The 21,297-nt window shown below is 40.5% G+C and overlaps 1 protein-coding gene across 4 annotated transcripts in view; it reads right to left on the minus strand.

The window, feature by feature from the left end:
• Positions 1 to 8,631: 8,631 nt before the first annotated feature.
• The window catches only part of arhgef28a (Rho guanine nucleotide exchange factor (GEF) 28a), a 54,057-nt gene continuing 41,391 nt past the window's right edge, over positions 8,632 to 21,297 (minus strand). For all 4 annotated transcript variants that reach the window (XM_050053282.1, XM_050053280.1, XM_050053281.1 and 1 more), the window contains 5 exons: positions 19,921 to 20,141; positions 19,115 to 19,162; positions 17,888 to 18,406; positions 15,341 to 15,626; positions 8,632 to 9,017 (listed from right to left, as the gene is read on the minus strand). In XM_050053282.1, coding sequence (XP_049909239.1) covers positions 8,842 to 9,017; positions 15,341 to 15,626; positions 17,888 to 18,406; positions 19,115 to 19,162; positions 19,921 to 20,141 — 1,250 coding nt within the window. In that variant the 3' untranslated portion in view covers positions 8,632 to 8,841. The remainder of the gene's footprint in view (positions 9,018 to 15,340; positions 15,627 to 17,887; positions 18,407 to 19,114; positions 19,163 to 19,920; positions 20,142 to 21,297) is intronic.

The following is a 21,297-nucleotide window of genomic DNA, read 5'->3' on the forward strand; positions in this document are numbered from 1 at the left end:
ATGTCTTGGTAAAAAACAATTGCTTTTTGTGGCACTATTCCTACTGGAAACACAATGATGTCTCTGTACAAAGTAAACTGTTTCCATGGCACTATCCTGAAAAGAAAAACAGCAACAGGTTGCTAGAAAAACACACATTTGGTAGCTAAAAAGTCACTGATAACATGACAATGACTCACCACAAACAGTTGGTTTTGTTGTTTATTGGTCTTAAACTGTGGAATGCAGTGGTCCGCAGCTTGGCAGGCGTCTCACTCAGGTGTCACCCCATCCTGATGACAAAGTCAGCTCATACACTATATCACTGTAGAAACATTGATATAATATATATGAAATTTATAAATGTAACATATTTGTGGTTTGCAAAAACATACAGTGCCAACATTTTCTTCTGGCGCCTAAGCTGGTTGGTTTTAATAAAATAGGGCTGTACAGTATCATAACGGGGCTATGACAACCAACAACCCCAGTGTTACTAACCTAATGCTTTAGGTTTGATATTTAATATTTCTTTAGCATGAGAAAATGTGAGAAATGTTTTTTTGTGATCATGTTTTACAGTGAGGGAAAACACTGTATGTGTATTTGTGTTTTGTCTGTCTCTGTAGTATTATATCATCTTCTTAGAACTCCATCGCCTCCAAACCTCAGTCTAGGAAAGCAGAATCAGATGTACCTCAGATGTGGCAGATAAGTGCTTTGTCAGTATTTCTGATAATGTTTGAGATATTCATTGCCATCATCCTTCAGCTCAGATGATGAATATACGATATATATGTATGAAGCTGTTTACTTGGGAGTTCAGTAGAGGTCCTGGTAAAATGTGAAAAAAAAAAAAAGTAACAATGATAGTTAACTTTTATGTCCTGGGAGACTTATCAAGGCTACTAGAAATTTGCAAAGCAATCTCATAATAACAATGTTGGCAAGCCTATTAATGCTGCGCTCACGTCATACGGAAGGAACAAATTTGCCATTTTCCAGCTTATAAAACCAACATCCAAGTCGTAACTCTGACTGGCTGATGGATGTGTTTTTCCTAAAGCTGTGATATATCCAGCTTGGCTTTATGTATTATGGAAATGTCTGAAAGGAAACAAACACGGATGGCTTGCAAGTTAACCATTGCAAGGTAAACAAACTCTAATTTGAATCTTTTTTTTGTGGCTCATTTGTGGATGACTATCTTTTTTTTAGTCTCTTCAGACTGTCATACATTTATCTGCCTCTTGATGTTCAGACAACAGGGAAATCCAGCCAAAGTTTGTTGGCATTTCATTGAAGGATCCAGTTCATAATAAAATCTTAGGGCCAACTGGAAATGCAAAAATGGATTTAACTAACTCATCAGTAAATAAATTACAGGTTTGTTCTCCCAGGCTTAATGAAGGATGTCTAGAAATGGTGTAAGCTTTGCCACTGTAGCCTTCAATGACGTTATAAAACACTGCCGTATCTGACCTGCATACCAATCATTGCTTTGAGGCTCAGACCCGTGGTTGAGACGCTGAAGCTGTCTGAGGTGTAAGTGCTGTAATTAGCATTTATTTGGGGATAAACAGCATTGCACTTGGCTCTGACACGCCGCAGGAGATGGCCGTGACTTGAAAGGGGACGCGATGAGTGAGACCAATTAAATCCAGGGTCAAAAGTAAAGATCAGGGGATGTGTCACTTAAAATGTCACTTCAAAAGCAACCCTGCATTCTTTGCCACGACAGCTTCACTGACATGTTAAGGATGTTAAATGTGCACTGAAATATTAAGTTCCACAAAAAAAGAAGAAAAGAAGAAAACCTGACAGAGTACTGAAAGCCAAACAAATTTACAGTAAGTCATTGGAGCAGTCGAAGGTTTTCTCCTCCTACTGCGGTTGTGAGCAGTCTGTATATATATTGAGTCTAGCCTGTCACTATATTTTACCCCAAGAGAAATCTAATAACCTGTATATACGCTGTATATTGTTCAGGTTTCTCATAAAAGCATTCCTCTCTGGGATAAGCTTTAATGGCTGTTATTTATATTTGGGCCGGGCAGGTTTATTCTGTGCGCCTACAGAAATCATTACATTTCCCCTTGGGAAAAGCTTTAGCAACGTGTGTTTCACCCTGGCAGATGACTCAGCAATAATATATTTCCCCTTTATCGGTTTTCCTTTGGCGTTATTGGTTACCCTCCACAGGGGTCATTAAAAAACAACTAGGGGAGACAGACAGAGGCCACATACTGTACAGTACTGTTTTTTTAATATATAATGAGGAAGGAACTACTTGTGATTATTGAATTCACACAGACTAAAGCTGAGGGAGTGAACACTAAAGAGCTATTAAGTATTTAACATTATTTCAGTAGTAATGTGGGCCGTGTGTGAGTTACTGAAAGAAGAATTCACTTAAGGATATTTACACTTTTGGCTCCACTGTTGACAGACTGGGGAGAGATTGTAACTTTGTGGAGTTATCAGAAAATGGAAAGCCTTTGTAATGTTATCGGGGTATGATATCAGAGACTGTCAGCTGAAGTGGAAATACCCAGATGGTTGATTGGCAGTGACATCATAGTAGCGCCTGTATGGGCAATAAAACCTGTCAAACACAAAACAGAGTGTATATACAGAGACACATCTCCATGACATGCATACAAAAAGCTTGTGTTACAGTAAAATGTGCTCCTCCCGTCTCTTTCCACACCTCTCTGCTATCTCTCTTTGTCGCACACAAACACAAACATTCCCTCCGCAAACAGCTGTTTGGTGCCTTCCACAGGTTTGGCTATAGGGTCCATAAAATAATGCTAAAAGCGCCAGCTCACTGAGGCATACACAGTGTGTCAAAACTGATAAGGTAGGGGCTCAGAAAAAGATAATGGAGGAGAGTGTAATCATAACTTTAACAGCAAAGATGATGAGCATAATGGATCCCTGAAGGGCTACCAGAAGTACAAAGAGGATCCAACACAGGTCTGACCACATCTTTGCATGCTCTTCAGTGTTGAGGCAACAAAAAGTGCTTATATAAGGAATGCTAATGCTTAAACTGTTGTTGTTGTTTTAATGTTTAAACTTAAAAAAAAAAAGACAATGAAAAGCCACATAAAATTGATTAAAGAGACAGTTCGCTCCTAATTCAAAAGTACTTATAGTATTTCCCTATAGGGCTCATTGATGCTCAATGTTACGTTACGGACACAGATGGAGCCTTCTGTTAGCATTCTGCAGTCCTCTCATTTGTATTTTTGCACGCTTTCTGAAAGCGAATACGGAAAAAACAGAGCAGTACCATCTGAAATCACAGGGGCAGTGCAGTGTAGTTCAAGCAAGATATGAACATGGGAGACGATGAAGACATTTAAAAAATGCTGCAATGAATCAGTAATATAGTGAAAATAATTATCTGTTCACATGTCATGATGTATTTAATGGCCTCACAGACCACCATCATCTACAACACTGTCTCTGTGAAAAGGTACAACATTACAACCTCCCCCACCATCACCACATTTGTTGTTGTGCGAACTTTTGACTTTGGCCTTTAATACCAGGTATTGACTGTATCTATGCCATCATAAAGGACAAATATGAGGGCACTGATGTTTACAACATTTGAAACAGACATATCTCTTTTTGTACATGGAGGGAGTATGAATGAGCCCTTACCTGTGGTGCTGTTTATCAGTTTAGATTGTTTTGGTGTGAGTCGCTGAGTGTTGAAGGTATCGGCCGCAGAGATGTCTGTCTTTTCTCAAATAGTTCTCTAAAACTAGCTGACACTTGGCATGTGGTGCTCAAAGCACACACACACAAAAAAAGCTGAGTGCTTCCCAGTTGCATTACATTGGAGAGAATGCAGACATCTCTACAGAGAATCCAGGGGACAATCTAGATTGATATAAAGCACTACAGGTAAGAGGAAAAATATGAATTATTTATTTTGGGATGAACTGTCGCTTTAAGACTTAATTAAATTAGGTATGTATAAAATATAAATAGAATATTAGCTAAAGGAATTAAAGTTATAGTGTGGTTACAGAGCAAAAACAGCCACAAACTTAGCGGTAAAAAGAAAAACACTGCCTTAGAAGAGGTTAGATTTAAAGCAGACCTCAGATCTCCCAGAGGTTTGTTCCAGATTTGTGGTGCAGAGAAACTAACAACTGCTTTACTATATTTTGTTTTAACCCTTGGAAGCAAAGCAGTCCCAGATGACCTGAGAGGCCTGGGGGGTTGGTAAAACCGAAGCAGATCAGAGAGGTATTTTGGGCCTTGAGCATTTTAAAATCAATACTTCAAGATACAAAGCAGGAGAAAAACTCATGAGCAAACAACCAAGAAAGTATGAATAGCATCCTAGAAGATCCACAATGTTTGTTTACATATTTCACATAATCAAATTAAACAGACTGTGGGTGTGAGGGCCCTGTTACTTGGTAAGTAATATATCAGCAGCAATCTGAATGAGCTGGAGATGTCAGATTACCATAAAGACCTGGTAAATCATTACAGTAGTATGTCACAGACTCAGTGTTTTACATAATTTGAGGTAAAAAAGGAGAACAAGAAGAAAATGTTGGCACTGTATTTTTCTGAGGGGATAGTGAATGGTGTGTCACCTAAGTAAGGTGCCTACCAAGCTTCAGACCACTGTTTAAGACCAACAAACGCCAACAGGTTGTGATTAAGTGAGTCATTGCTTTGTTTCCAACAGCTTTTGAGGCACCAAATGTGTTTTTTCAGAACCTGTGGCTGTTTTTTCTAGCAGCTTTTCAGTTCCCAAACCTACTTTTTTTTTTTACCTGTGACTGCAGCTTTTAGCCCCCAAATTTGGTGCTGCTTCTCTAGCAGGGCTTGTGGCCCTAAACTGGGTATTTTAAACCAAAACATGATCTTTTCCGAATCATAATCAAGTTGTTTTTGTGTCTAAACCTAACCACACATTTGCCACAGCATTGTTGAAATATAAAATTTCAGTGTATCTGCTACATAATAACATGCAAATGTAACATATTCATGGTTTGCAGAAACATATAAGCTACCTGTTTTCTGGCGATTTAGTTGAGGAGTGCAATGAACTGAAGATGCCCCAAAACAGACCCCTGGGGGACTCCATATTTTGTTAACTCATATACACACTACACAACATGGTCTCTGTCCTGTAAAAAGTATTTGAATAGATTCATGTTGAGCTGCTTCAAATACTACTGCATTTGGAGTTATCAATATTATAATCTTCAAGAAATATAAAGTCAAATATAAATCCCGATAATAAACAGTAGTTATTCAAAGTTATCAGAAACAGTTGGAGCAACATTTTGGTGGCCTGTGGATGATTCACAGGAAGATTTAAATCAAAGAGAAAGATATGCAAAAGATGCATACTATACAAATGACATCTGCATGTACTAGTTCATTAGAAGGGCTTATCCACCTCTGATCTCATCACTCGCTGTAGACTCATTCATTAGACTGAAGTTAGGAGGGGCTGATTAAATAAGAATAAGCTCTATTAAGTTTGAGTTTAATTATTAAAATCATACATGGTAATTAAAGCATGAATTACACTGGATTTTCCTGCAAATGACATTTCATAAAGCCACATTTAATAAGCCAGAAAAAGGATTGAAGATTGAGGCTGACAAGGAATGGAGTGGGCGTTTGTATGCAGCACCTCTGTGAAATAATAAGGCGCATACTGGGGGTACAGCAGGGACCCTGTTGATCTCAGGCATCTGCTCTTCTGTCTAAAAGGGAAAGAGGAAGAGACACAGGTGGAGCATATGAAATACATTACTGCTGTCAGGGAAAACCAGGAAGCTCAAATTGAGGCATCTCTGTTTTTATTTTTAGCCTTTACTTCAGAGACAGGCTGTGATTGGTGGGGATCTTTCTACCTTTAAAAGTCTGTTCAAAGAATTTAATGACCCAGAAGTTTCTTGACGAGGCTGTTTGCCGCAGCAAAACAATATCGCGTTCATCCGATACTGATGTGGTTTTTGTGATTGCAATTCAGAGGTGCAGTCAAACAGGAAATCATTGACATTCATGCACCTGGTCTGCCACCTGCCACTGCTGGCAACTGAACACATCTGCTGACACTGTTGGAGATGCCTCACATTCAAACCAGGGCCATAAAACTGAAATGATGCTTGTACCCAAGCTGAGCACTGAGTTTGTGTTTCAACCAGTTTGCTGTTATTGTACTGACACCTTTGCCGAGCCCCATTTCATAGCCTAAAGAACAACAAAGCACTGTTTCAAGTTCAATAGAAGTTGTTTTATCAATACGGCCATGTCTGAGCACACAACACGAACAAACGAACACATCTGTTCACACAGGTACACTTCTATGTACAACACAACCCTTCACAAAGCGCTGTAAAACTCCTTTGTACTGCAATAAATAAATAAAAGCACAAACATATATACATGGTGCTAAAATCACATCAAAATACTGCCTCTGCCTTATTGTCCCATTGAGAAACTACAACAGTAATCAAAGCAATTCAATTTTTATAGCGTCTGTAAAACAAAAACATCAAGAGACACCTAAAGCATTGGCACAGGGAGCTCTTTACACATAAAAATGCCCATGAGAGATAATATGTAAATATACTACATGAATATTCAAGTGTAATAGTTGAGCGTTCGGCATGACAGTATCAATAAGGCAACTTATTGTTCTGGGTGCTTGCAGTGATAACTTTAGGCCAACATCTTCCATTCTTTACAGCCTGTATAAAGTAAAGATGGGGTTTTTATAAAGTAATGACATAAATGAAATAAAAAATAACAACACACTAAGGGTTCAGGTGTGAGGCAGACTAAGGCACAGTGGTGCTTTGAGCTAAATGCTAAAGTCAGTATGCTAACATGCAATTGCAATGCAATCATGCTAATGTGTAGCAGGTATGATTTACCATGATCACCATGTTACTTTAGGGTTTTAGCATGCTGACACTTGCTCATTAGCACTTAACACAAAGTAGAGCTGAGGCTGATGGTAATTAGGACTAGGTATTGTTTAAAACATTTTGTGACCTTTGCCAATACCAGTACCCCCAAAGTGATACCGATAACAATAGAGTACTTCATTTAATTTCCATAATGTGTAGTACGGCCATACTTTTGAATGTTTTTTTTGGCATCTGGGCACGCTGAACTGCCAACTCCCCACACCACAGACTGTTAAAGCTTGTTGGTTGTAGCTGCCATGTCAGTCACCAGCTAAACATCTACAGTGACAGGGCTAACTGTTAGCATCACACGGCTAATGTTACCTCATGCCATTAACCGATTTAACAACAGTGTTGAGCCGTTTCAATGTCAGCGTGTGTTTGTTGGGACAGTTTAACGGCTCCCTGCTGGTTGTAAGCCACTGCTGCTGTGTTAGCATGTGCTAATGGGGTCAGATGTTAAACTGAATGTTTGCCGGGCATGAGAGCGGCTACGGAGATGGCAGCAACAGAATGTTTGCTGATCGGATGCAGGTATCGTTTGACTGGAGAAATTTCTGTAGTACTTTGTTCCTACCTTGATACCTTACAGACCTAATGTTATCTTTTTTTTTTTTTTTGGTATTTGATAATGAACCAACTTATTGAACAAGTTAAAAGTTTGTCCTAAAGATGGCGCTAAATGGAAGTTTTCAGATCAATAAAGTATTATAATTTATCCTGAGGGAGACATGACTGACCAGACGTCATGACAATCCATCCAGTAGGTGGTGAAACATTTCATTAAAACCCACAAATGTTAAACATATCCTGGCGCTATAGGAAAATTAATGGAATCACTAAAATCATTTGTCATCTGGGGACCATGAATGTCTGCACAAAATTTCATGGCTATGGACCAAAGTGGTGGATTGACCGAGCAGCATTACTGTCCCTAGAGCCATGCTACTAGCGTGGCTAAAAGTGACAAATGTCGTCAGAAATCTGTGATGAGAACTGTTGTACAATAATAACATCAGTGCTTAAAATGGTTTGACCCAACATGTTTTCCTTCTGTCCATCCTCCTGCACCACAAAAAAATCTTTCACTTTTACAGGAACGGTTCAAAACTTGCTTTCTCTGGCTTTTGCGGCTGAATGTCTACACTCTGATAAAACTGACATATTAGCACAGCTGCAGCATCTCTCTTAAAACCACACCTGCGGTTATTTCTCTAAACAAGAAAAACATGCTTCAGATAAAACGAAATAAATGATACAGGCAGCGTGGGTCTGGAAAACGTGGGACTGACGTTGTCGCACCTCATCTCTCAATCCTAATGTTCTGTGCCTAACGTTATGCACGACTTGAACATAAACAAAGCCTGTCTGATAAATGAAAGAGGGGCAGTTTGCTCCATGGCAAGACAATCACCCGCTAGAGAGATGCAGCCTGACGTTTTGCTTATATTGGGTATGTGTTTTTTCTCGTCTTTTGTGGTAAATTTAATAAATATGGTGCTTGAGGGACAAGATGTGAGAAAGACCTGAAAAAAGCAAGGCAGTGAGGGAGGGACAGTAAGAGGCAGAGAAGGGGGGAAAAAGTGTAGCTGCAGGGACCCAGTCAATAAAGACACACACACAAAAAAATAAAGAGACATTGAACACCCAGTGGTGCCCCGAGCTAAGGTGCATGACACATGTGAGATTGAAACAACCTTATTTATCTGTTTCTCTCTCTGTGTATCCAGTAACTTTGAAAAAGACCACAAAAATAATCTTTCAAATAAGAAAAAAAAAAGCATGAGAGAAATGTTTTTCTGAAGCCACCCTGGAGCCGATCCTGATGCTTCATGAATGTCTTTATCCTTTTCCAAGTGCTGGGTTGGCTGTTCAGTCTGAAATGTATCAATATTCAGAGATACACAATGGTTTCCTCGCTGCCCTCCTCCCCGCCGCTGTCAGTCTCCAAGGAAACAAGTGCACTGAGGTCCAACTGAGGGTCACCAGGATGTGGGAGCGCTGGATACGGGTCAGCTCCGCTTGCTGTTGACGACCAGGTCTCCCCGATATAGCTGTGACTGTTGAGATCTGAGTGAGCACAAGAAAAAACACTACTATCACACTCTGCGTAGAAGAAATGCAGTTACTGATACTGATAATACTCTGGTCAAATCAATCATTCACTAACCACTGATACATAATCACCAGGATGGGACATGTAGCCACTTGTTTAATGAGCTCAGTCTAATTGTTCAGCCCACTCATCTAATCACTAAATGCACATAGATCAACCACAGCTGCTGCAGCTCAGACTGCTGCTCCTTCCTGCACCGGTGCATGGCACAGGGAATGAAAACAAAAAGACTTTCAAGCTATCCATCATCCCCCCTTCTACTCAGAGGTGTCACTTGTATCATTATCTTCGTCAACATAATCCATCGTCATGGTCGGGATTCGATGACACCCGCCTCCTCACTCTTGACGGTTAACAAGAAGAGATGAGGAAACGGGGGCCGGAAACGAGGAAGGATGAGCAAATATGTTAGCGAGAGCAGCCTTAAACCGGATAACAAGGATTTAAACCCTTGAGTCGGCAGACATGTGGCCTGCTGAAGTGTTTTTGAGCAACATATTGCATCCCCAGCTTCAGGGCCGCTCCCTTCAAGGATCAATCGCATTATTATTCAATTAAAGGTGATCTGAAAGAGAATGTGTTTTTGCGGCTGACATCTAGTTGAGAATGTGTGTTCTCTTACATTTGTGTGCATAGTGGGTGCTGTCTAGCATTAGGGCAGGTGTGCTGTCATGGTAACAGATGGCGTGAACTATAAATTGCCTCATTGTGTCCCTGTAGGAAAGTGTCTATTTGATTAATTATATAAGAGTCTGTTAGAGTAGCTCTGTTAGCCACCATATAGGCCCGGCCCCTGATAGATGAGACATCAGTGTGCAGCCAGATGATAAAAACACTCAATCTTTATCCATGAAGTGATACCATTTTAGCATTATTAATATGTGACAACACAGACAGCAAATGCCTGCTATTTAAAGAAAGCAACAGAAAAAAATAAATGAATTTGTCAAGAGCAGCAGAGCATTTGGAGAAAATCTCAGTCCAGTATGGTAACCCAACTGTGGCAAACAGAGAACAGTTGGCAAGGGTCGTTAGAACAACATGCAAAATTGTGGTTTGCCAACATAATTAGATGCTATGTAAAATACTGCTGTATACAGGAAAACACCACCACTCTAAATCTGGGTTAAAGCTTTGTGGACAATGCTATAGAACAAATCTGGTAAATAAAAAGATAAACAAGGGTTAGGGCTGTGGATTCTTTGTGCCAATATAATTTACAAACAGCACTAACATATCCACATCCTTTAATTCACTGAAGGGCAGCTCAATTTTTTTTAATGTTTTTATATAATTTTGTAGCTTTCCAAATTTTTGTTTGAAGAATGTATCTTTTTAGCATCAAAATGCTTTTTTTCCCCAAGCCCTTCTAAAACCTTTTCCCCCATGTGACCTGACACAGGTTTCTGCATGATGATGTTGTTACATATGATCCCATATACTGCTCTGGACACACGTTAGTTCGATTCCGAAGTCACACAATAACACAAACAAACTAAACAATCAAGGCAGCAGATAGACCACCAACTCCTGTGCCCTGTAAGGTGAAATTAATGCATTCTGTCAATGGAGTCTTGTGGCTTTATAGAGAGGGATATATCAGCTTCAGTTCCCCACCACAAAGGGGTGTATGATGACAAATTGAAGCGTAAAAATAATCTAAATATAGTGTTCGGGTTAACTGATCTAATTTTTTTTAGGTGTTCCTTTTTTTAGGAGGCTGGAATATTTTTTTTCTGCTGCTCTTGTCCACAGCCACCAAACTCCTTTTAAAGAAACAGTAATTTTAACCTGCAGAACACAAGGGACCCTATCTTACACCGGGTGGAAAGCGGCGCACAGCGCAGTGCAACTGCTATTGCTAGTTTCAGAATGATGCAGTTGTCATTTTTATGGCCAGTGCTCATGCTGCCTAAGTGGAAAATGCACTTGTGCACATCTGTGCACCCAAGGGTGTGTAGGTCTTAAAATGAGGTGTGATCAGGTGCATTGTTGGTGTATTGCTATTCTGAGGAAGCAGAAAGCGACTGCTCCATTAACCAACAACAAAACGAGTCTAAAGTCAGAATGCCGCAGTATTTTCCTGCTTTTTAAAGAGCACATTATACAGATAGAAAGACGGGCCTACAAAGAGGTTGCGGGTGGGTGAAATTATACATTATAAATATAGAAAATATTAATTACATTCTCTAAAATGTGAACGTAGCAGAGAGCAGAGCAGAGCCGCAGAGCTGCTTTCCAACCTCCATTAAGAGAGACAATGTGCACATTAACATTGTGCATTGATTATTTCAGAAGCTTCAAGTTTAGTTGTGTTTCCTCTGTCACGTTTATAACTACAGTTCTTAGTTTTGATGCTTGAATGTCCCATGATATTTGCTGCAGTGACATTATTGCTCTGACTGTATTATTATAAAATCACTTGCTTCTCCAATTTGCTGAATCTGCCATGGCAATAGCAGTGTGCCATGTGCAGGTCCACCTGAATTTTACAAGGAATGGGAGATGACACTCTGATTAGTTGAATTTATATGTTACACCCAAAACACACTTAAGATTAATAATTAACTAAATACAACTTCTTTGCCTTTTGCGCTTTACTTTGCGACCAGCTTACGCACTATTTCACTAGCAAAAGTGGATTTGGACACGCCCTAAATGCACTTAGACCACACACTTTAGACCATGTGCTACAGAACGTTTGATAATTAAGTAAGTTTGTTTGTGTTATTGTGTGACTTTCAGAACCAAACTTATTTGGCGCCCACAGCAGTAGGCTACATCGCATAGCTTCTGTGCCCTGGTACTGCTGTGTGCCTCTCCAAACTGGGAGCAAGCTGCCAACTACTGCAGGTGGTACACTGACTATGGATCTATAACTGTGTTTGTACAGTACAAACAAATGTAGTATTTTATTATAGTGACTCTCAGTGTGTCTTCACCTTGTTAAATAAAGATTTAATCTTCACCTCCAAGCTCAGATCTTTCTTCACCCTCCATGCTTGCACTGTCAGTGAACAGCGTCTGTGGGGGTGGGGTGTGTGTGTATTGCTCATTATTTATTTCATTTTTATTGTTTTTACTCTGTTTATTGTCTATTAGTCAAGACAAAGAGAATTTTCTGCTCTGGTGGGACTATTTTATTTTATATCCTAGTTGTGATCTCAATATTAAGCTTAAGAATCATTAGTATCATTTATTTAACAATTACTGTGCAGCCCGATACTTGGTTAGAAAGTCACCAATCAGGTTTGTGCACTATGCTGCATATGATACAAGGTGTGAATTAATCTATTTACTGTAAAGAGGACCAGTTTCATCTCTCTTTTCATCCTTGTCCAACTCATGATGCTCTCATCTTTTGTATGAAAAGGTGAGCAACAAAAACCTGACTCGACTCATCAGATGAGGCGTCATTCCATCCAACTGGTTCCCCGAGATTACATTGTGTGGGAACAAATTATGGAAATCCACTGAGTGAAAAAGGGTGTGTATTTGTGTGTGTGCATGAGAAGAAATGCTCAGGTGAGGATGAGAAGTGAGATCATGTTTCTATGTGACTGATGACACAATGGGTAATTTGCATTTAAAAGAGATTCCTTTTCTTTTCACATGATGAAGAGATACCAGGTTCCTCCACAGACCAGGCAGCATGTGATCCACTATGAGGAGGTATTCAAATCTGAGATAGCGCATAAAAATACGAAAATGACTCCTTACAGAGATATAAATCTAATGGGGAATTATGTGATGATTGGGCAATATTATTCAGAGTCTACGAGTATTTCATGGCAGGCCCTCATGGGATCCACTGAGGAATGCATTGTGGGTAGGTGGAATGCACCCTGCGTTGCAGACTGCAGCCAAGTATACACCCCAGGCTTGTTAACAAGTGACTCAGGTTTCACCGGGGCTTGTGTGCGCTCAATAACGAGGAAAGGTTAATAAGCTGATCAATGAGGACGTGATTGTGCTGCCTGCTGCGGCTGGTAAACAATACCAGAAACTCTGCATCAGCTGCACTTAACGCTGACCCCATTTTTTACATGGCTGAGGAACAAGACACGTGTAACCTGTAATTTTCTCCCCGCCTGCTGCGAATATTAGAACGAGCTTGAATGGATTAGGAATGGGGACGGGCAAGCGTGAGAATGTAGCTGACACCTCGCGAGTGAAACCCAGATTAATACGTGTCTGCATTTCTCACTCCCCACCTCGCACCTCCCCCCTTCTCCTGATGCGATGACAAGTCATGCTGTAATGAGTTTTGTAAAGATTTTTTTAGATCGATGTCCCAATCAGTCCGCCATCGCCTGTGAACTGTGATTCACATGCTGTTGTCTGCCCTGCCAGTCGATGGATAGAGGAACCATTGATTTTTCTTTTCCTTTGGCAGGCAGGGGCCCCCGGCTCGCTACTGGTGCAGGTGGAGGTGGTAGTGGTGGAAAGGTGGGGGTGGTTTCTTTGTCAGGAGACACTGATTAACTGAGAGGAAGGACAGACAAGGCCTCACCAGGGATAGAGCCTTGAGAGCAGAGAGAGTGTGTGTGTGTGTGTGTGTGTGTGTGTGTGTGTACAGTACGCTCTCACGTACATGGGTGAAACCAGTGCAGGCGCAGGGATTGTTTACATTCTCACAGGAAGCAGATTTCTCATTTAAGCTAAGCAGCAGAGACACTGTGATAACCGTTCACTGCTGTCCAATACGAGAGGCACTTGAGCTGTGTAATGTCACACCATTAGCACTATGATACAGGATATTAAACATAACCACTAATGAAAATTAGTAATTGAGATACTTGATGCATTCATTAGTGCATTTTTCCACACTACATTATGTCCATTCACAGATGGTACCTGAGTGCAAAAAAAAAAAAAAAAAAAAAAAAAAAAAGCTTGGAGGAAAAAAATCAGTTTTTCCTCATTAATATGGAAATTATTATAGTTACATGCTCAAAAACCTAATCTGCTCATTTAGTTTTTTGTTGCTCTAAAAGTGATTGTGTCACTAGAGCTACAACAATTAGTTAAACAACTGATTAATAATTAATAATCTTGATTATCGTTTAAGTATTTTTTTCTAGTTCCAACCTCTTATGTGATGATTTGTATTTTTGTATTTATTTCAGTGTTTCCAAACCCAGGGTGGAGACCGCTTAAATGGCTCACAGGTTTCAGGGACAGTTCAAACCAAAATCAAAAATACATGTTTTTCCTTTTACCTGTAATGTTATTTATGAATCTAGATTGTTTTGGTATGAGTTTTCAAGTGTTGGAAATATTGGTTGTGTAGATGTCTGCCTTCTTTCCAATATAATGGAACTAGATGGCACTCTGCTTGTGGTGCTCAACGCGCCAAAATACATTTGAAAAACTCAACAGCAATGTCTTTTTCTAGAAATCATGACTAACTCAACAGCAATGTCTTTTTCTAGAAATCATGACTCGGTTACTCAAGATAATCCACAGACCTTGTTGTGAGCAGTTTCATGTAGGAACTATTTTCTTTATACCAAACTGTATCTGCACAAAGAGATTGCTGCTGATTTTTTCAAAGGTATTTTTGGCACTCTGAGTGCCATGTAGTTCCATTATATTGGAACATCTCTACGGCCAATATCTGCAACACTTGGCAACTCACACCAAAACAATATAGAGTGATTAATAGCACTACAGGTAAGAGGAGAAATATATATTTTTGAATCTTGGGATGAACTGCCCCTTTAAATTTAAGGAGTTCCCAAAATACTTACTGTAATAGAAAACTTCTGCTCCACAGATTTAAATTCTTACTTTCAATCTTTGCTCTTGTGTGAAATATCTTATAGTTTCATCTCTTGGTGCCTAAAAAATGTATTCAGATCAGATAAAAATTCAGAGGTCAAAGCTTAACGTTACACCTGTGTGTGCAGGGGGACGCTGCTTTATTTAAGGAGTCAAAAGCTGAAAAGTTTGGGAGACAGTATTGGTGGAACTGCCTTGCAAAAAACTAGGTATCTAAGGATGTCACCTTGGGCTTCAACAAATTGTAACAGAGCAACTTAGCGAGAAAATAATTAGCAAAAGTGATAATGAGAATAATTGTTAGATAGAGCCTGAGTCCACACACCAGACAGGCCAACACATAGATAAAATCATCCCACACAGCATGTATAACAGTGCCAGGCGACAACAAAAAAAAGAAAATATAGGTCCAATGCGCCCCTCGTCGCCATTCGATTAGTGTTTTGTTTTAAACTCCCCCTCTATCACAGATGATAAAACATTAACTTCTTACCATTAGGTGTATGCTGCAGCTCAAGCCTTCCTGCAGGGCTGTAGAGGTACTCTGTCCCCATCATCCACCCCTGGGAGTCTGAGTGTGGACCGTGAGGAGTCTTAGCGATGGGGGGCTGTCTGCTGTTGGATCTTGCCAGCAGGGTGTTCAGACAATTGTGCGCGCTGGGGTCATTTCTTTTGTGGTGGACGTGGCGGTTGTTGACGCTGGTGCTGGCGAACGCAGCCTCGTTTACAAACACAGAGCCATTGCCGGCGTGCTCTCTGGACTGACTAGACGTCGAGTCCTGGGGGAGGGAGAGAGCAAAGATCATGGTCATGTTCAGCTACAGAGCTGAGACAGACATAAAGACCACTGTGAGCAGACATTAAGATGAAGACCAGATGACAACTTTTAAAGCTAGAATGGACGTTGATGAATGATTGCATTTACATGATGGATCAGAAAATTCAAATCACCGTGCAGAATTTATGAAAGTGCTCTTTTAGTAGGGTTTTAGATCAGTTTTGTCTAAGACTGTACTTAAAAAGACCCCGAATCTATTTTCTCATTTACCTCTAGTGGTATCTAGTATAATAGATAGATAAAATATATATAGAAACTTCTGGTTTTATTTGTCCAGGTTTTGACATGTTGCTCTGTGAGATTTCAGCCTCCAAACCGATACAATAGAAGTGAATGGACAACTAGAGTTAAAGGAACAGTGTGTATAATCTAGTGATGAGGACTGCAGATTGCAACCAGCTGAAACTCTTCCTGCTTAGAATTCCTTTCGTGTTCATCGTTCAGGTGGTTTTGACTGGGAGCCAAATTATCCACAGAGGTCTCCTCCTCTTCAAAATGAACTGACCAGGTGACTTAAACCAGTAAAAACATTGATTAAAGCACTTTTACAATAAAAACTGTTTCACCGACGCTCTTCGGCTCTGATGTGTGCTCACTTTTTTTCTCTGATAATCTAAGATCCAGACGTAAGGAGCTTTTAATCGTAAGCCAAATGATCTGCAAGAGGTCTCTTCCTCTCCAAAACAAATGGTCCCCGTGATTTAAACCAGTTAAAACACTGAGTAAAGCAGTTTCACGTTAAAAACTCAATGTTTCTAATGCTACTTGTCGCAGAGGGGCTGCTAATCACTGTGGCCGGTACATAAACGCGAATGGCCCTATATAGAGTCAGTGTTTGTTTTGTCAGTTCTGGGCTACTGTAGAAACATGGGGGTGCAACATAGCAGACTTTATGGACAAGCACCAGCTCTCTATGTAAATATAGACGACTCATTCTGAGATAACAGAATGGGGTGATTATACACTAAAGAAAACATACTTATTCTATTATATTCCATTTCTGCCAAAATATCCTCTTAAATCTTATACACTAACCTTTAAGTGAAAAAAATGTTGAGTCATTTGGGTGAACTGACTCTTTAATGTATGGTTAAAAAGTGTCACTGCTGCAGCTCCCTCCCCCTGTCCTCTCCTAACGCCCCCCTCTCTCTTGTCCTATCTTCACATCAACATGGCCTTCTTTCCTCTGTGGAGCGCAGGCAGCACAGCTAATTAGAAACGACCTGAGAGTGGGTGTGCGTGTGTGCCTCTGTGTATGTGTGTGCGAGAGTCATTCGATCTGTCTCTGACCCTGTGAACTGCTGCCTCTGGGTAAAACATTAGCAGGGGAACATTAGGACCTCCACTGCCTCCGCACGCCTTTGTCAGACCATTGCTGTTAATGCAGCCTCCACACTGACAAAAATAGGTGAATGGAAATAAATAAGTCTGTAAAAAGCCCACGGTGGCGTGTAAATTAATGAGGGAGCGAGGGAATATTGTAACACGAGTCTGCTCATTTGTCTGTCCATTCGAGTGCTCTCTGTGTGCGCCTTTTCAACAGTCACACCTGCTGAACTGAGCAGCACAAAGCAGCAGAGGCTCGCATAGATGTATGTGCTATATTAGTTTCACCACTGCTGCTTGTCTGTGTGAGGTACATTGAGTCTTAAAGGGCACGGAGAACAGTGCACCCTTTATCCTCCATGCCTTCCAGCTGCGGGGGACATTTCACTGTAGTGCTTTTCCAAACAAAGTGTCGATAATTTAAGTCCTTTCGGACACGATTGATTGGTTTCTCGGGCTGCGTGCCTCTGGTTTTAATTATTTTGTCGGAGCTTTTATTTGCAGCGGTTTAATTATCATCAATCATTAAGATGTTTATTGGTGAGTGGAGCTGCCAGAGCACTAAGACAAATGATGCTGAAATTGCTCTCATTATCGCAGGTCGTATATCAAGAGGGGATTGAGCTGCTGTGCGTAAATGAGTGAACCAGCGTAACTCAGGCTGATAGCTGTCTGAGAAAAGCTTCTCATTAATGACTTCAGCCAAGAAATACTCCATAAACACTGCATATCTACCTCACACTTGTGTCAGGGTCAAGAGCTTTGGTCGGGAGCAGAACTGAGCCCTCAATAAATGCCTCAGATTAAACATCAGAGGTTATTTTAAAATCCATAGACTGAAGAAACAGTTGTCAGTTGTGTGTCGGCCCCCCCTACCTGCTGCCCATCTAGAGGGATGACCATGTGAGGAATCACAGTGGGCAGACTCCTCTGCCGGCTGTGTCTCCAGGTCTGGAGCATCTTTTGCTGGTTCTCCAGACGCTCACGCTCCCTCTCCACACTCCTCTGGCCCTCCCTGAGCCGCTCCAGGCTCTGCTGGTACTCCTCCAGCTGCTCATCCAGCTCTTCCCTCTCGTGCCTCAGCCTCTCCATCTCCAGGTGGCACTGCCTCTCCCTCTCCTCCAGCCTACTCTCCTGCTCCCCCTGCTGGCTCTCCCTGGCTTGGCACTCTCTCTCCCAGCGCTCCCTCTCTTGGCGCAGTTGCTCCTGGAGCCGCTGAGCCGCCGCAACCTCCTCCTTCCGCTTCTCCAGGTTACGCTGCTTCTCCTGTTCCTGAAGGGTGTTGCCCCGGATGCTTGGAAGGTGCGGACGTTGGGTGCGAGGGGAAGGGCGCCCAGTCTCCTGCAGGAGGAGCCTCTGGACCTCATAGCAGGTGTCCTGGATGGTCACGGCGGCCTGGCACACATGGAAAGACACAGAGATGGCCCAACCACCACTTTAACCAAATGTGCATCTTCACAACAGGTGATTGTTGAGGTGATTTGAATGGCAAAATGTGATGGACATGATGATCGGGCTCTACTGGGTGCCCTGACTTTTTATGTGCTCAGGCAACAGAATCTCTTAACATGGTGAAATGATCCCACCGCCACTGGTAGAGCTGCGGTTTTCAGGTTCATATGCAAGACAGGATACACAGGAACTTTGAATATGAAAATAGCATTGAAATCAAAACCTCAAGCTCACACAGATGGGCAAGAGTATGCACACACATCCTCTCATGCAAATACACACATGCTCTCTCTGCACAAATTTACATTTTATACCAAACAGCAGTGTGTGTGTGTGTGTGTGTGTGTGTGTATATAGGGAAACAAAAGACTAGTATGTCTTTCAGCAGAAAAACGATCAGTAGGATTCTCACTCCTGTAGATCGCTCCCTTTGGCTTCAAACAGCTCAGCACAGTGTTAGTTCTCTGTTTCCTGAAGCTGGAGTGTGCAGGCATTTTAAAGCTTTTATCTTGGCCGAGCATGACACTAGCATGTAGATGTTCTCAGTGTGAACAGAGGAGATACTAAGTTGTTGATTGGATAATAATATAGATGAGGGCTGTGTGCAGGAGAAAAAGTAGCTGGTGGTTGCACACTGAGAAATGCACTCACCTGCAGACTGTAGAGTAACTGAGTCAGGCTTTGGACACTTTGAGTGACCTGTTAAAGGACAAAACCACACACAACATGAAGATTAACATGCTGTGTTTTTCATGCATGAATTTGAGGATTTTAAATGCCACATTTTTCTGCTAAATACAGAGTTATACTTCTACAATCTACTCAGGAAGAAGTCCTCTCATGTCAAGCCAATGGATAGCCATAACACATAAATGCATTCGTGCAACATTTGCGCCCCCCTGAGGTTGCAACCACACAGTTCAGGTTTGAATTAACACACGGCAGTCTATAATGAAATTATTCCCTTTTATCAGAGTCATTTACCTCACAGGTCACAAAAAGCTGCAAACGATAGCATAACTGTGGCACGGTAATTGGAATAAGTCTCCATATCCATTTTTAATAGCGCAATACCTTTGGGAACTAAATGGACTTCTTCCTTTATTATGAGCTTATCAATGATTCATCACATTAAGACTGAAATGTAATTCTAATAGACTGTACTGAATTATTAAAACAACTGTTGGCAATTTTGAGCCACACATCTGTGAAGAAATGGAAAGCGGTGAGGTTCAGATGCAGGCTGTAAGAGGCTATAATGACCCATAATACCTCCGCAGTACCACCATGCCTCCACCATCACAAGCACAGTAATGGGAAACACATTACATCATATTGCTGCATCAATATTTAACTGAAAAACACCTATTAAATTCACAATCTTTATTTATATCATGAGGTCATACAAGAATCACTGGGTGCTCGATACATTTTATATAACAGAAACTGTGCTGTACCTTGAAGTCGATGTCATTCACGTCTGTTTTTAAGAGAGTTGGGAGGACCTCGGTCCAACTTCCCTCACTGGCTTCTGGGTTTTCAGGTGAGGCCTCAGAGTCTGAGGGGGGCTCTACAAGTGTAGCAGGGCTGACAGGAAACACAGAGTCTGTGTCAGAGTCTGGGCTGTGACTCGGTGGAGAACAGGCCTTGGATGACAGCGTGGTTTTCAGGTGTTCAACTGGAAAAACAAAAACAAGTGTGATACTAAGTGAGCTGCTCAGTCAATTAAAATATGAGACTGAGAATTATGTTGGATGAACATGACACAATATTTTGTGGCTCAAGGGGGTCTCAGGGACAAAACAAACTGGAGGCAGTTTAGTAATAAAAATGGATGACTATATTTTCTGGTCTTGTCCCTTTAATATTTTATGTTGTCAAGAGACTGCTGAAGAGATAATGAAAATATTTGAAATATAAAGTGACTCCTTTTTGTCACATTCTACCTGAGCAAAATCTGGGATAAATGTATATCACAGGATTAATATACTATGGATCCCATTTCTGCCAGTATAATAATAAAAAAAAGGTCCTGGAAGTCATTTTAATTAGAATCTTTCTCAAAATAGTTAATATCTACAAACTTTTTCATAATGATTTACTTATCACAAAAAAAATTCTAATATCTTAAAATAATGACTTATAGTAATATCTTTCAAAAATAATTACTTACTTATCTCAAAATTCTAAGAAACTTTCTCAAGGTATTGACTTAGTATTTTTATTATTTTGAGATATTAAGTCAACATTTTGAGATAAGTAAGTCATTATTATAAGTTTCTCATTAGGTTTTGAGATACTAACTCTTCCATAAATATCTCTTTAAAACACCCTCAAACCAAAAACGACTAGACTGCAATTGTCAATTAAATAAACTGTATTGAGAAACTGACTTTCATCTCAAGATAATTACTCAAACAATGCATAAAAAACTGGGGAAAGAATCTACTGTGCACACATACACATGCCTATAAGATGTTTCCTGTTACATGTGTAATTTCCTTGTTCCTGTTTCTGTAGTATAATGTTGCCAAAAAGTCTGCATTTCTTTATGAAACAGAAAAATGTTTGGTTTTGCCTACGTATTGATTAGGCGCTTAATACCCCCCTATTTAGCATTTATAAGCAGCACATAAACATTTAATAAATGGTTTATAACACATTATAATGTAGTTGTGCTGTATGCATGTGTTTGTCCACAACTATTACTCCTCCTGTGGACATCATCAGTTAACACTGTATAAACAGATAATAAATAGCAATATAGTAAAACACAGTTACAATAACTGTTCTGTGCATTAATAAACACTTAAAATGTCCTCATATCTGCCTAC

This window comes from Epinephelus moara, chromosome 9 (genome assembly GCF_006386435.1).
Source record: "Epinephelus moara isolate mb chromosome 9, YSFRI_EMoa_1.0, whole genome shotgun sequence".
In the NCBI taxonomy this organism is placed as follows: Eukaryota; Metazoa; Chordata; class Actinopteri; order Perciformes; family Serranidae; genus Epinephelus; species Epinephelus moara.